The sequence below is a fragment of the Bacidia gigantensis genome, assembly GCF_019456465.1.
Source record: "Bacidia gigantensis strain McMullin 20006 chromosome Unknown contig_249, whole genome shotgun sequence".
Classification (NCBI taxonomy): Eukaryota; Fungi; Ascomycota; class Lecanoromycetes; order Lecanorales; family Ramalinaceae; genus Bacidia; species Bacidia gigantensis.
In genome coordinates this window covers 124567-138181 of record NW_025408603.1, presented here as the reverse complement: position 1 = coordinate 138181, position 13615 = coordinate 124567, and the positions used below count along the sequence as shown (strand labels likewise).

The following is a 13615-nucleotide window of genomic DNA, read 5'->3' as shown; positions in this document are numbered from 1 at the left end:
TGATGCTCAGGAAAGCCAGAACGTTTAAATCGGGTCCAGGGAATACATCTGACTTGAGAAACTAGTTTTGGTGTCTGAGTTCCGAAATGTCATTTCTCAGTAGTAGAACGGTCGTCTTCAAGGATATCATTTGTCGCGCTAGCTTCCAAAGAGATGGATCCATTCGTGTATGAAGGCCAAGCTATCCAATCGTCCTGCGAGTATTGCAGGCGTTTACTTTTCCACGTTATGTATGCTACTGTTTGGGTAAAACCGGTCGTAGTTTTCGACTCACATCGCCCGTACTCCCATGAAGTTTCTAGAGGTGGGCAAGATTTTTGAGTACTTGGATGACGATGCGCGTCAAGAAATATGGGAAGGACCTTGCTCAAGCCCCTGCATTTGATTGTCTAATTGATAACCCAGGTCAGTTGGCTCACGGCGAGAAGACCGACCAGAAGATAGGTCATCAATGAGTTCTCCCCATGCTTCATTCCAAGCTTTCCATTTTAGATACTGCGTCTTCAGCCGCCAGGGCTCAAATGTAGGGTCATTCCAGCCGCGTGATGGACGATCTCGAAATGGGAAAGCACCGCGGTGCATTGGTGCTTGGTACCCACTTCTCCTCGCATAACTCTTCTGGCTGAACGTTTTGTAGCTCCGACGTCCACTTCTGGCTCTTCCTCAGGGTCGTAAGCCTAGGGATAGCATTAATGAAATTCTTTAAGGGGCATGATGATCCTTACAAAACATTTCTCGTATGTGTCAAAGCTGCTGATAATGTATTCATCTTGTTCTTCTGGCCATATTACAACGCGACTTCTTTGATCTGCCAGTGCTACGCGCTCGCGCTTGGCTTTCATCGAACGTGTGATCATTCTGCGGGGCGCCACACGTGGCTTCTCCTGCTGGTAACGCTCCAATTTTGATTTCATTGCGTCTTCCAGAGTGTAGATAATTATCTCTCCTTCATGTTTCTTAGAGACGTGATCGTCAATATCTGAATTGGATTCAGAATCTCGCTTTCGCTTCAATTGATTCGTGTGTGCGGTATTCATAGTCCCAGCGGTATAAATATTTGGGTTGCCCGATGCATACACTGCATCATCATACCCGAATAGGTGAGGAGGGAAAGAACCAAGATGTGGAATGTTGTGCGGTACTGAAGGAGGATGCGAAAGGTCACCGGTCGGAAATACATCCATGATCGATGGAGGAATTTTTATGGGATTTGGTTCTTGATTGTTTAGTAATTTCGATGGGTGAAGATGTTCGATTCGAATTTCAACTCCCGTGATGCGGATATGAAAATGATAGAGAGAAAGGTCCGGCGGAGTAGGTAGAACCTCAAATGAAAGCTCACTAAGTCTTGGCGCGAAAAGAGTGGACGACGTCTGAGATAACACTCACGTCCGGTACAAGTCGCGTCTGGAGAGATTGACCTCACGTACAGTGGCAAACGTATTGGTTATCCTCCGTCATGTGTACACCTTGCTGCTGGAGTGACTTGTTCCTGCCTTGTTAGGTTACACTCACTATCTACAGCACTATTACACGTAACGCTTACAGACCACGCTGTGACATCATACGAGGGCTGACACTCTTTTTTCACTGGATGCACGGCTATTGCTGGGTAAGAGTCAGCCGGCGCTAGTTCAGATTGGTGGTGAACACATCCAGCGGCGACACCATAGAGCCTTCGATACTCGCGTGAAGGACGTTTCCCAAGACATTTCTCACTTTCCATTGTTCAACAACATCGACTGATAATCGATCTGACCTCTGTCCCACCAAACCATTCTCTGCAAGTACCGATATCGTCGAACATCAGGAGCACGTAACATTCTCATTTCTTCCTGACATCACGAAAGGATTGAACGAGATGGCGGGTCTCCATCAAAACACGGAATCTGTGGAAACTGTTTCGTCCGGATTGCAAGAGACCATTGTTGAAGGCACAGCAGACACTGTTGTAACCGATGCTCCCACTTCGAAGCCTGTGGCAAATGAGGGGTTGAACCAACTAGTCACTCCACCAAACCAGCATCGATCCGCAGATCCCTCTAACTCAGCCACCTCGGAAGGACCAAAGTGCGAGCAAGATAGCCTGGCCCAACTACCTGATGAGACAAAAAGCAAGCCGGAACCAGTGTTCAAGAAGCCAGCGATGAAACACTCTCATCAACAAAACCATCCGAACGGACACCTTAAGGCGGATTCGAGTGATGTGGCTTCCGATAAGGACGCATGGAAAGATACAGCACCTAAGCGGTTCGTTCAAGATATTCTTCGCGTAACACCGTACAATCGAGAGGCCAAAAAGGCCTTCCACAGCCTGATTGAGAGTGTCCATGAAGGGAAATTGTCCAACCACCATGCCCAGTACATAGTGAGCACAGGTGAGGGTATACTCGAGTGTTCTCAGCTAGCTCCAGGAGTCTCAAGCGGTAAAGAAGGGGAGGACAAAGGAGAGAACGAAGGGGAAGCAGACCTAGTGATCAACACCGGCTATTTTCGAATATCACTCCCAAGCGCGCGCTCTACGGCCCATTTAGCTTGGGCCCTAGGATCGGACTTGGGCAAAGCAGACAATGAGAAATCAAGCGTTGACTTATTACTGGCAGCACCTGGGTCGGAGTTCGAAAAGACCGTTGCTGCCGAACACGCTTGTATCGCCCTCCACGAAGTGTCTGGGGCGTTTATGATCATTTCTAAATCTCTAGTTCGATTGAACTCTGATACCATTGAGCCGTTACCTCTCGAGCCCTCAGTCGGACAGGCTCCTTACTCAAATTGAATGAAATGGAATTCTGGATTGAATTCCAGATCATGAATCGTGAACAGGAAAAGAACTACCTACGAACTCGCAATGATATCCTGATGTCGCAGCAACGTGATTCTAGCCTGTCACGTTTCATCTCGGGGCTTCCATTTCCTCACGACACCCATCTCGATACCGCAGTTATACGAAATTTACCCGGCTCGGAGTCTGTGAAACAAGGAGGATGGAGTGAGGGTTTTGACCCCGTCACTGGTGATCTTCGACTAGTAAAGAAATGGACAATCAATTCCGTCACGCAACACCTCGCCGTGATAGATCGTTTGGAGGTCCTGGAGAATTTTAGTGGACTTCCAGGACTGTGCACTATGGAAGAAGCAAAAACGTTGACGGGCGACACCCTCCGCCAAGCTGAGGTTCCATTCGAGTTCTGCATGGTCCAGAAGCTAGCTGAGCGCCTATGGCTTCATAGAGAAGCACCCGGTGAAGCTAAAGCAACGAATTCTCGCTTACGGCGGGCTATTTTGCAGAGCCTACTGTCCGGTCTTGCAACTATGCATGGCAAAGGATGGTGTCACGGAGCCGTCATGTCTCAGTTCATCCAATTATTCCCTGAATCAGAGTGGGCGGCTTTTTTTGACCTAGACAACATACTAAAGAACAAAACCCTGGTCACTAGAAACATCCGATATATTCAAGCGTATCCTCATGAGATACCCTTAGACAAAGCAACTCCATTCGATACCTCCGCCGACATCTACATGTTAGCACTTGTGCTGACCCGGAAATGGTTTGAGGACGATTTCAAAGGCTTGGATCATCGCAAGGAGAATGAGCACGCAATCTTGATGACGCATTTGGAGTTACACACCGTTCCTCTCTCTCGCCTTCTCCGGCAGATGCTTCAATGGAAGCCAGAAGACCGCCCGTCCGCTGACAAAGCTTTGGAAGACAAGCAGCTGTACCTAGCTGAACCTCAGCTGATCAAGAACAAGCGCAAGAGGGACGAGGCTACAGATGCAAACACTACCGACTCCCCTGTCAAGACCCAGAAGACGAATTCTGGTAGCGGCATGAAAATCGCGAACTTCCGCTGAAAGGGTCGCGTCTTGATTGCCGGAATCATCTATCCTACAGACAGTGTACGACTTGGTTCCATCATGATCGTGGAGGAGATTCGAATGCCTCGAGCGACCACCGAACAACAATTTGACAAAACACTCATTGAATCTCGAATGCTGAACAATCATGCGATGTATGCTCCCGAATATGACCTTGGGGGAACTGAATGGCCTTGAACGGACACTGATGGATCATCTTGACAAGACACACTCATCAAATACTTGATAGCATGCGATGTATGCACCTGAATGTTGCCGTGGAAGAAACTGGGATGCCGTGATCAGTATTTCGACAATACACTCACTCTCTGAACACTAGATAGCATGCGATATACGCAACCTGACTGTTACCGTGTACGAGAGCCGAGCTGCCATGATAGTCATTTTTCACAAAAGACACTCTTTGATCCTCAAATGCTGTCCAATATCTGCGATGTATGCTCCAATCTTACCCCCCCCGATCTCCATACAAAGAAGGAACTAGAAGGAATCAGCAAGCGAGGCAAACATGTACTTAGACTCTCTACCATATTGTCAGCATCCTTAACCTCCTGCTCCAACGTGTCCTATTTGTGTACCCGCGTGCGCTTCATCATCCAAGTGGAGGGTATATGAGCTAGCTACTATGACACATATATGCATACACATCTCGAGTCCACAGTCTGCAGGTCATTTTCCTGACTCATTGATCCGGGTGGATTGAGCGAGGAGGATTAATGGAATGGAAGGAAAGTCGGGAGATTAGGTAGATGACTTGGCGGAGACGAATGACTAATCAATTCTGATTGGCTGCTCGTCTTCGAAGATGGCCTTTCCTTAGAAATGGAGAACTAGATGGCGAGGTGAGGATCTCGGTGCGAACACTTGGTATGAACTGAAGATTTGAAATGAAAGGGAAGTATCATAAGTATTACATGCCCATAGGAGTATTACCCCATTAGAATTCCATCGCTCAAATGCCCGTGTGAATCATATTACATACCGCAATGCCCATTCCTAACTAGCTCAAAGCTCTTCTTCAAGAAGATCGTCCTTCACTATCGACTCACTCTCAAGATGCGAACCAAGGAGAACCTCGGCACGAGAGTAAGTACCAATCAAAAGCCCATCCCCAATGCATAACAAAAGAAACCCCAACCCACCTCCGCCTCAGAGAGAGCCATCATCCTCAAAAAGCCTTCCCACTCTTCCTCCTCGAATCCAACCCACCCCCACCCCCATACCCAGCGGGAATGACACCCCAAGTCAAGCTGCGTCTCGCAACAACTCTCTTCCCATCCTTCTTGCCCTGCGCCTGCTCCTTACCCAGCACGCCCCAAGCTTTGGGCACCTCAAACACGGCGCCCACGCCGCCATCTTTCTTCCAATGTTTCGGGCTCTCACCCATCTCGCCGAACTCCTTCTCCAACTTATTATACAGCTCTTCGTACACATTCTGTTTCTTATCGAACCCGCCGAGACGCTCCCAGCATGCTTTGAGCATCTTCACCTGTGCCTTGACGACCTCTTTCAGTTTCTTGCCGCCGGCGTCTGTGCCGTCGAATTCGCCGTCGTCGTCGCTTTCGTCGCCGTAGAGAGCCAGGCGGAGGATTTCCTCGTGGATGCCCATGGCTTCGCGATGGCGGTTTTGGGCGGTGTAGAGGGAGGAGAGGAGGGTGTAAGCTTCGAGGGTGAGCGGGTTGAGGGAGCCTTTGGCGCGGCGGAGATTGTATGCGATGTCCTCGGCTAGGTTGATGGCGGAGGCTTTCTTGTCGGAATCGGGGAGGAGGAAGCGCGCTTGGACGAGGGAGCGGCCGAGGGTGAGAACTGTGGTGGAGGATTTCCACGATTTGGACTGGATTTCGCGGGAGTTCCAGAGTTGGGTCAGAAGGTACTGCATGAGTGTTAGTTGAAACGCGTAAACGATTAGGGGCAAAGGGGAAGGCTTACCTCTAGGTCTGAGTAGTTCTTCTGGCTACCGAGTAGGCTGACGAGTGAGTCAATGTCTTCAATTGTCAAGGACAGGATGGAAATGTTGTGATCTCTACACGCGGCGAAGACTGCACGAATCACTAAACGAGACGTCTCGAGGAAAGCTTCGTGCAGCTTCTTTTCCGGCACTTTGCTGAGACCTTGGAATGCTGTATGGCGAGCCAGCTTGAAGCCGTAGCCGATGCGGGAAGCGTCATGATACGCGTTGTGGATCTGAAGGAATTGGAACAAAGCATTGGCCAGCTCATATGCGTCTTCGAACCTGCCCTTCTGCAGCCACTTCAGTACTTTCACATCACTGAGGATGCAAGCTATGTGAGTCAAGGACAGTTGGCGCTTGCTTTTGCCTAGCTTCACAACGAGCCTGAGGTAAAGCGTCCGCTTGCTGGTATCCTTGACCGTGAGGGACGATCCATACTTGCCGAGGAAGATAGCCAAGAGTTGGTCGTCGAGAGTTTTGACTTGGAGCTCACGCTTGCGGATAGACAAGAAATACCGAAGTCGCGCACCAGCGACAATGATAGTCTCAATCTCAGCTTTGACCTTGATAGAAGAGGTGAACTTTTCGTACAGCACTGTCTCGATCAGAATGTCGGCCATGAGCTCTGTGTAGCTGATCGTCTTTGCTCCTCGAATGGTCTCCTCAAAAGCGACCAGGTAAATGTAGGACCGCTTGGTGATGGCATGAGTACATTTGAAGCCAAAGTGAGACTCGAAGGAAACATCTTGCACAATGATGATGCGGCGCAAATGATGGACGAGGTCCATGCCATGCGTTGGCAGCTCGCAAGCAAGATAGATCGAAGCCAGCTTTACGGCAGCGCTGAACAACAGCGTTGTCGTCGTTACCTGGGTGATGATTTCAAGGAAGCTGGTACGAAGCAGCAAGACGACAATGTCATGCGACTCAGTAGTATGGATGCGTTTGTGAAGCAAAACCAACTCGAGCAAAATTTCGAGGGTGCTGATGTGCCAGCATCCAAGCTGAATCTTCAGCTCGGCGTAGCGCTCTCCACATAATGTGATTGCACGCTGAAGCCTCGTGTGCGAGCACTTGGAAGAAGACTTGATCACTGTCACATAAAGCTTCGTGAGGCGTTCTCGGATCGTTGTCACAGATGTCGTGGTGACCGTAGTGACAGTCGTAGTGGTCGTGACTGTTGTCTTCTGGGTTGTCAATGTCTTGATGATCTCTTCATATATCGTCAATGCCTCTTCATAATACTCTGCACGGAGTTCAAGGATCGTTGCGACTTGAATCAGGGCCTCGATCGTGATTGAGGCAGTGACGCCGAATATTTGAGTGCAGACTTCGCGGTATTCGAGGACCAATTTACGGAGGATGGAGTACTCGACCTTGACATGATACCGGCACACATCGAGATACCTGTTGAAGAGCGTGATCAGTAGCGTCTGCTCAAGCGTGATTGTCTTCCATTCGTGGTGGTATGTCTCCCAGACGATCTTGCAAATCTGGTGACATTTCTCCCACTTTTTCTCTTCGTAGTACCATCTCGACAGAATAATCGCAGCTTCGAATGCGTCATGATGACAGCGATGCGAGTCCTTATTCAAGACGGTCACGATCTCGACGTAGTAGCTATAGCCTTCTTTACGGCCATAAGATAGGCAGAGCGACCCCAGCTTGTACAAGAGGCTGATAGTCAGGGTATGGCTCGCGCCTAAGTGCTTGCGATAGCGAACCAGGAGTTCTTCGTAGAGCTTGATTGCCTTGTCATGACGGTGGTATGATTCGTAAAACTCGATCAGCGCGTAGAATGTCTTCTGGACGTGCTCGTCCTCAATTTGGAAGCCAGTCAAGCAAGCTTTGTATATGGCAATATAGATTCTCTCTGCAACATCGAAGTTGTGCTGGTAATGATAGCAGCGGGCATAGCGAAGGGCGATCAGGACAGCTTCCCCACGGCATGTACCTGGAAGAGAAATCTCTCCTTCGATGTGGATAATTTGCTTCCACACGATCTCAAGTGTCTTCGTCAGAATGGTGACCGCCTTAGACCATTGCTCAAGCTGTGCATAAATGGTGACAAGCGCATTGCAAGTCTTGATTATCTGCGTGTATGCCTTGAGCGTATGGATTGTAGCAAGGAATGATTCGAAAATTTCAATGAGAATGGTCTCTGATACTGTTGTTGTAGTCTCAGTCCGCGTCGTAGTCGTAGTCGTAGTGACTGTCGTGGTCTTCGTCGTGATCACCTCTTCGACTGTTTCCGAGATCAAAACAGTGACAGACAGAGCCTCTTCGTGGGAGCACTTGTTATGCTTCTTAAAGAAACTCCAGACCGATGAGAAGACGGAGATGGCAAATTGCAGGAGCCCGAAGGACTTCATAAGCTTCCCGAGAGTCTTGATGTGGATGATGAAGGTCTCAGAGATATGCGCCTCATGTTGATGCTCTTCCCAAATGCAGATGAGGATGCTCGATGCTTCTTCGACGCGCTGGCATCGTCTGAGGAACTCAACATAGGCGAATGCAATGTCAAATTTGGCAATGAGCATCTCGGTCACTCGTTTCGTACGGCAGGCCTCTGTGATTCGCTGCCACAATTCGATATAGGTCTCTTCAGCAAGGGAGATCTTACCCTCTCGCTCATAAGCGATGGCGATCTGTATGGTGATGGTGATGCGTCGAATGTCCCAGACCTCCATCGTCTCCTCGCTGGTTTCGAAGATGGAGCCAGTGTATTTGAGGATGTCTTTACATTTATCGTCTTTACGCAAGACGATCATGAGCTCATCCGATATGCCCCGTGCCTCGTCAGAGTGCTTGCCATATCGAATGCAGATTATCTCATAAAGCTCATGATAGCAGACTGTTGCCGAAGAATGTTCGTGGAGGTCTACATAGAGCTTTGCAAGGATCTTGTAGTGTCGGATCACAATGTCGCTGGTCTTGCCGTGTTGATGTTTATAGATGTCGATGATGACCTTCAGCATCTCTTCTTTGTACGTCACAAATTGAGTGCGAGTAGTGATGGTAATGAATTCTGCGCAAACCAAGAAGGTCGACACGCATGTCAAAGTCACAGCACTAGAGATAGTCAGAATCGACTTAGCGATTTGCGAAGCCCTGTAAAAGAAGTTGCACGACAGCTCGTGACGCTCGAGGCTTCTGTAGATACTGCCAACGATGATTGCGGATTGCAGAACGCATTCGTGTTTCTCTCCGAAGACCTTTTGGCGAATGCGCAATGTGAGATCATGCCACTGCACGACTTTGACAGTGGATGTCATGGTACCCCAACAGGCCCACTCGAGCCTTGCCAAGTATGATGTTGTCGGGAAGACATGCTTGAAATCGTCTCCAAACTCAAGTCCCTTGTCCCCGTGCATAGTGGATAACTTGAAATGAGCGCTCCAGTATCTGACTGAGTACTCCAACAGACGATGAGAGCCGAATAGATCGGTGATCGTAGACCCGTCAAGAACATCGAAGGAGGGTTCGCAACTTGCGTCGAGGCAGATGCTGATGTAAGCAAGTAGCCGCAAGGACAGCTCGGTTTGTACGTGTCGTGAAGGAAGGAGCGTCCTATCATGTTGAGACATGTCCAAGAGCTCATGTCGGATGTAGGAGTGGCGGAAACGTAGGGTCCCGTTCGTCGTAATAAGAATGCTCTGGGACAACTTCTTTATAGTACCAGCAATCTCGGTTTCTCTGCTAAGCAAAGTCTTTCGTCGGACGTCGATGCGTAGGAGATCGGTAATCTCGTTGATTGTGAAAGGTCGCTCAGCTGTAAGAGTCCAAAGGACGATACGCTTGGTATCCTCCTCATGGAAATTTACCTCAGCGATGAGTCTCTTCGCCGCATCTTCTAGTGACTTTGGCGGCTTCTCGATGGCTTGCAAGAAGGCCTTTTCATTGTCCTTGGACACGATGGTCCTCAGTGTCAACACGATGCGCAAGAAAGAACCTTTGCAGCCATGTGTAAGTCCGTCGAGGAGATTATCCCGAGTCTGACCACTCAATTTCTGAAGAAGTTTATGATGCTCGAGCGAAGCGTTCACGACACGGCGAATATCGTCGTGTACGTGGTCTGGCGTGATTTTGAGTTGCTCGACGTACTTAGACGGCACTGCACACTCAGGTCGGCAGAAAATGATGGATCTGACGTAGGCCAGTCTCATTGCCACATGATGTATTTTTTGAAATGTCTCTTTGGCAACGGCAGTACCGCCCTTGATGTGATCAAGCCCGTCAACGAGGATGACTAGGTTGTTTTCTTTGGAGGCGATGCTCTTGATACTGGCTTCGACTGCTTCCCATAGGGCAGCCTCCACTTTCTTATCTTGCCCTGGCTTTGTGGAGAGCTCATATGTTGCCGCAAGCTTCTTGTATATCTCCACATTTCCAACGTTACGATCGAGCAATTGTGCAGCAAGGCTCTTGATGAGGGACAGTGACTTGCACTGGCTAGGAATATCGGCCTCTGCGAATTGTTAGCATGGCCTGCAACACTTGGAGAGACGACTCACCGAATGTGAAGGAAAGTGTTTCGTGCGACTTCCTTGAAAGTGGACGTTGCAGTCGTTCTTGAACCCATCCTGCAAGCACGCTCTTGCCAGTACCGACGTCGCCAGTGATAGCAAAAGTCTGATCATCAGTCCTGAAAAAGTCGAGGAGGGGTCGTTGAATCCACTCGCAGGTGAACTCAGTACGGACTGTCTTGGAGGCGCTGCGATCCGAGAGAAGTGTCTGGAGGGTGGTATCAGTGGCAAGAAGCCACTTGCGGATTGTCTTGATCTCGATGTCAGTAGCTAGGAAGTCGTCAGCGTGCCCACATCGTGATGAAAGGTCTTACTTACAGATCTTAGCCTTGCGAAGGCTGTAGCTCCACATTGTGTCCGCAATATGATCCTTGGTGCGAAGGATGTTGGTGATGGATTTGCCGAAAAGGCTGTTGAAGTCAAATTGCACCATAGTAGTAGACATGCCTGATTTTTGCGTCTTTAGCATGACACAAAGCATATAGGAAGGGAGCATACCACTGAGTTGCTTGCGATAGTACGTGGCGACGTGGGCCACGAGCGAGAGTAGTCCTGAAAATACAGATCCAAGCTCCATTCGAATATGCTCATTAACGTGGTACAAGGGTTGGCTGCGCAATGTGATCGACAATGTGAGGCCGAGCTTGTGGAACACGCCAAATGCTGGCTCAAGAGCAGGGCCTTGCTGAGGTCCCATCTACGGCCTCGTCAGCTTCCTATGAGCGGGTCAGGATCGGTTGTGGCTTGCCTCCAAGAGTAGACGGCAGAATGAAAGCGCTGTCTGAACAGCAAAGTGGCTCTCCGGCACAAAAGCGCCGACAGCATTGCCATATGCAGAAATCTGAAGACCAAAATACTCGGCGCTTCTCAGGATCCGATCCCACAGACTTCCACGATGCGGCAGCCGAGTAAGGCGCTCGTGGGTGATGAACTCCAAAAATTCTTCAATTGTGGTATTCTCAAAATAAGAATGCTGGATTTCGAGATCGACCATGGTCTTGCGCTGTACAGTGAGCATTGTCTGCTTGACTATGAGGATCTGTTGATCTTCCGAGTAGCTTGTCTCGTGGGCGCTCCCAGTCTCATCTGTATCTGAGTCGCCAGTTCTGCTTCGAACAGTGACGGTAGAGGGCGCATTTTTGTGGGACACGAGACTCGGGTCCACCGCACTCGTCGGTCGCTGAGTGGTCGCCATCTGTGCTGGTTTCTCTGGTGTTTTCTCTTCGGGCTTTCCTTCACGATTTCCACCTAGAGAGGAAATCAGTACGCGATGCAAACGATTTTCTTCAGTCAGACATACGGAAAGAAGGTGTGCGAAGTCCTAGCATACTCAATGAGACATGCACAGGGTAGCAAGTCCTACAGGGCCTGGGATTGGAAAATCTTGTTTCCCGCCAGACCATGCAACGGGCCTGTGAGGGGTAAAGGGAGGGCTAATGACTTCGTTATGTAGAAAGTTCGGATGGTCCAGAACCTTGTGCAATCTGTCATAAGTCCACCATTTGGGAGGCCAAGGTGCCACCAACGACCGAAAGTAAGGACTGTGGGTGGGGTTTGTGGGTCCAGACCAGCGCCTGGCGATAGCGACAGCCATAATTCGCTCTTCAGACCTACGCTTTTCGCGCGTAGAAGGTCATTTTCCGTAGTCGCAAGGGTTCGATTCAGCTACACGATTTGTACGCGTGGCGTATGGCAGTTGGGGGTTGAATGTCAACCCAAAGGAGGGTGGTAGCGAATGAGACGCGTCGACGCTCCCAAGTCGATGGGAGCAAGGATGGCACATCTCGGGACATGGACAAGCAGCAAGGGCCGAACGGCACGAGAAACCGAGTGGGAGTTGACAGCTTGGGCTGGATGGTCGATGAAGATGAGTGGTGGTGTTTGTGGCTGGCTGAGTCGGGGTGGATTAAATTAGTGATTTCCAGAAGAGGAGGGAGACTAGCGCTTAGGTGCAGATTTGGCGGCGAGAACGGGTTAGTATGAGGCCTGGGGGGGAGCCGGCCCCTGAAGCGTGCAGCCTAGGGTTGTTCCCGCGGGGGCCAAACTCTCCCAGCGTGCATGACCAGCGGTTTGAACTTGGCACGTGTCTGGATGCGGTATGGACTTGTCACATCGCGATCCTCCCTGTCGATGTCTTGCTGAGACTTCCCAGCTGGACCTTGTTTGAGTGAAGGCCTGGACCTTCCTGCATTCACGATGTGTAGCGAAGAGCATCATATTCCAAGACTTGACCTAAGTTGATCACGATTCCTTGGCCGGATGGATAGTGATTGGTTCCGATTGCTCATCCCGGAACATCCCCAAATATCCGGCGGAGGCGAGAGAGGGGTATCATTTGATACCTCCGCTGTCTCGAAGTTGTCTGTCCACTGATGAGATAACGGCAATGAGCCTTCGATCTTCAATGGACGCAGATTTGCAGGTGCCGTCTCGATGATGGGAGGATGAGCATCGAGTATGACAGCACATCAACCGCCACGAATAAGGTTGGTCACAAAACCCAGGTACATGCGGGGTAAGGGTACTTGCTCTGCTCACGCCTGTATCTAAGATTGAACCATTACACCCTAGAACCCCCTTCAATCATACCAGATGGAAAGACCAACCCTCCCAAGAGGCAGATCCGGGCTAGACCTAATCCATCATTCTTCTCTTTCAGCGTTGAAGACTGACCGAGATCCAGGGACGAAAATGAGCCTCCAGAACAACACTAATCCCAATACATGATTTTACAACCTCCAGCATCGAAAAGCTGTTCAAAACCAGCCGACTTTCGAGCGGTACTAGGATGCACTATGCCAAAATAGGATTTCAGCAATCTTCCACGTTGGAATGGGGACGAACGTTCCCGTTCCACCGGACTTTTGCCTGACGCCAAGAAGCATTATACCTCATTGAGAATTTCCTATGTTCCAGCGTTGGGAGACCAGCTCAAAACCCCCGGCTTTAAAGTAAGACTATTCTGCTTAAGGTAGACACTGAAATTATGCGTTATTCTTGCGAAGGGCCCACGAAAGAGATCAACCTGTACGTAGTGTAGGCTACGAACCCTTTAGTAGATTGTGTTGTTGGGTATTAGTAGGGGGTAAATAATAGCTTTATCTATTATTATTCCTATTAGTATAAGGCACCAACCTCGCGATTTATTCAAAGGAGCTAATAGATCTTAATTTACTATATTACGAGTTATTTGTTATTATAGCTTATTACTATAGTGTTTAGCACCTTATTTAGCTTAATTTTAAACTATTATAGAACT

The 13615-nt window shown here is 49.4% G+C and overlaps 3 protein-coding genes across 3 annotated transcripts; 2 read left to right on the top strand and 1 right to left on the bottom strand.

Moving 5' to 3' along the window:
* Positions 1 to 1861: 1861 nt before the first annotated feature.
* KY384_006295 (uncharacterized protein) lies at positions 1862 to 2776 on the top strand (the record flags this gene model as incomplete). The annotated part of the gene is made up of 1 exon (XM_044814791.1): positions 1862 to 2776. One exon carries the CDS (start codon positions 1862 to 1864, stop codon positions 2774 to 2776), a length of 915 nt encoding a protein of 304 aa, XP_044667891.1.
* Positions 2777 to 2808: 32 nt separating this feature from the next.
* On the top strand, positions 2809 to 3855 carry KY384_006294 (uncharacterized protein; the record flags this gene model as incomplete). Its single annotated transcript, XM_044814790.1, has 1 exon — positions 2809 to 3855. One exon carries the CDS (start codon positions 2809 to 2811, stop codon positions 3853 to 3855), a length of 1047 nt encoding a protein of 348 aa, XP_044667890.1.
* Positions 3856 to 5047: 1192 nt separating this feature from the next.
* KY384_006293 (uncharacterized protein) lies at positions 5048 to 11551 on the bottom strand (the record flags this gene model as incomplete). The annotated part of the gene is made up of 5 exons (XM_044814789.1): positions 5048 to 5752; positions 5809 to 10298; positions 10345 to 10626; positions 10675 to 11053; positions 11144 to 11551. 5 exons carry the CDS (start codon positions 11549 to 11551, stop codon positions 5048 to 5050), a joined length of 6264 nt encoding a protein of 2087 aa, XP_044667889.1.
* Between the last annotated feature and the right edge of the window lie 2064 nt (positions 11552 to 13615).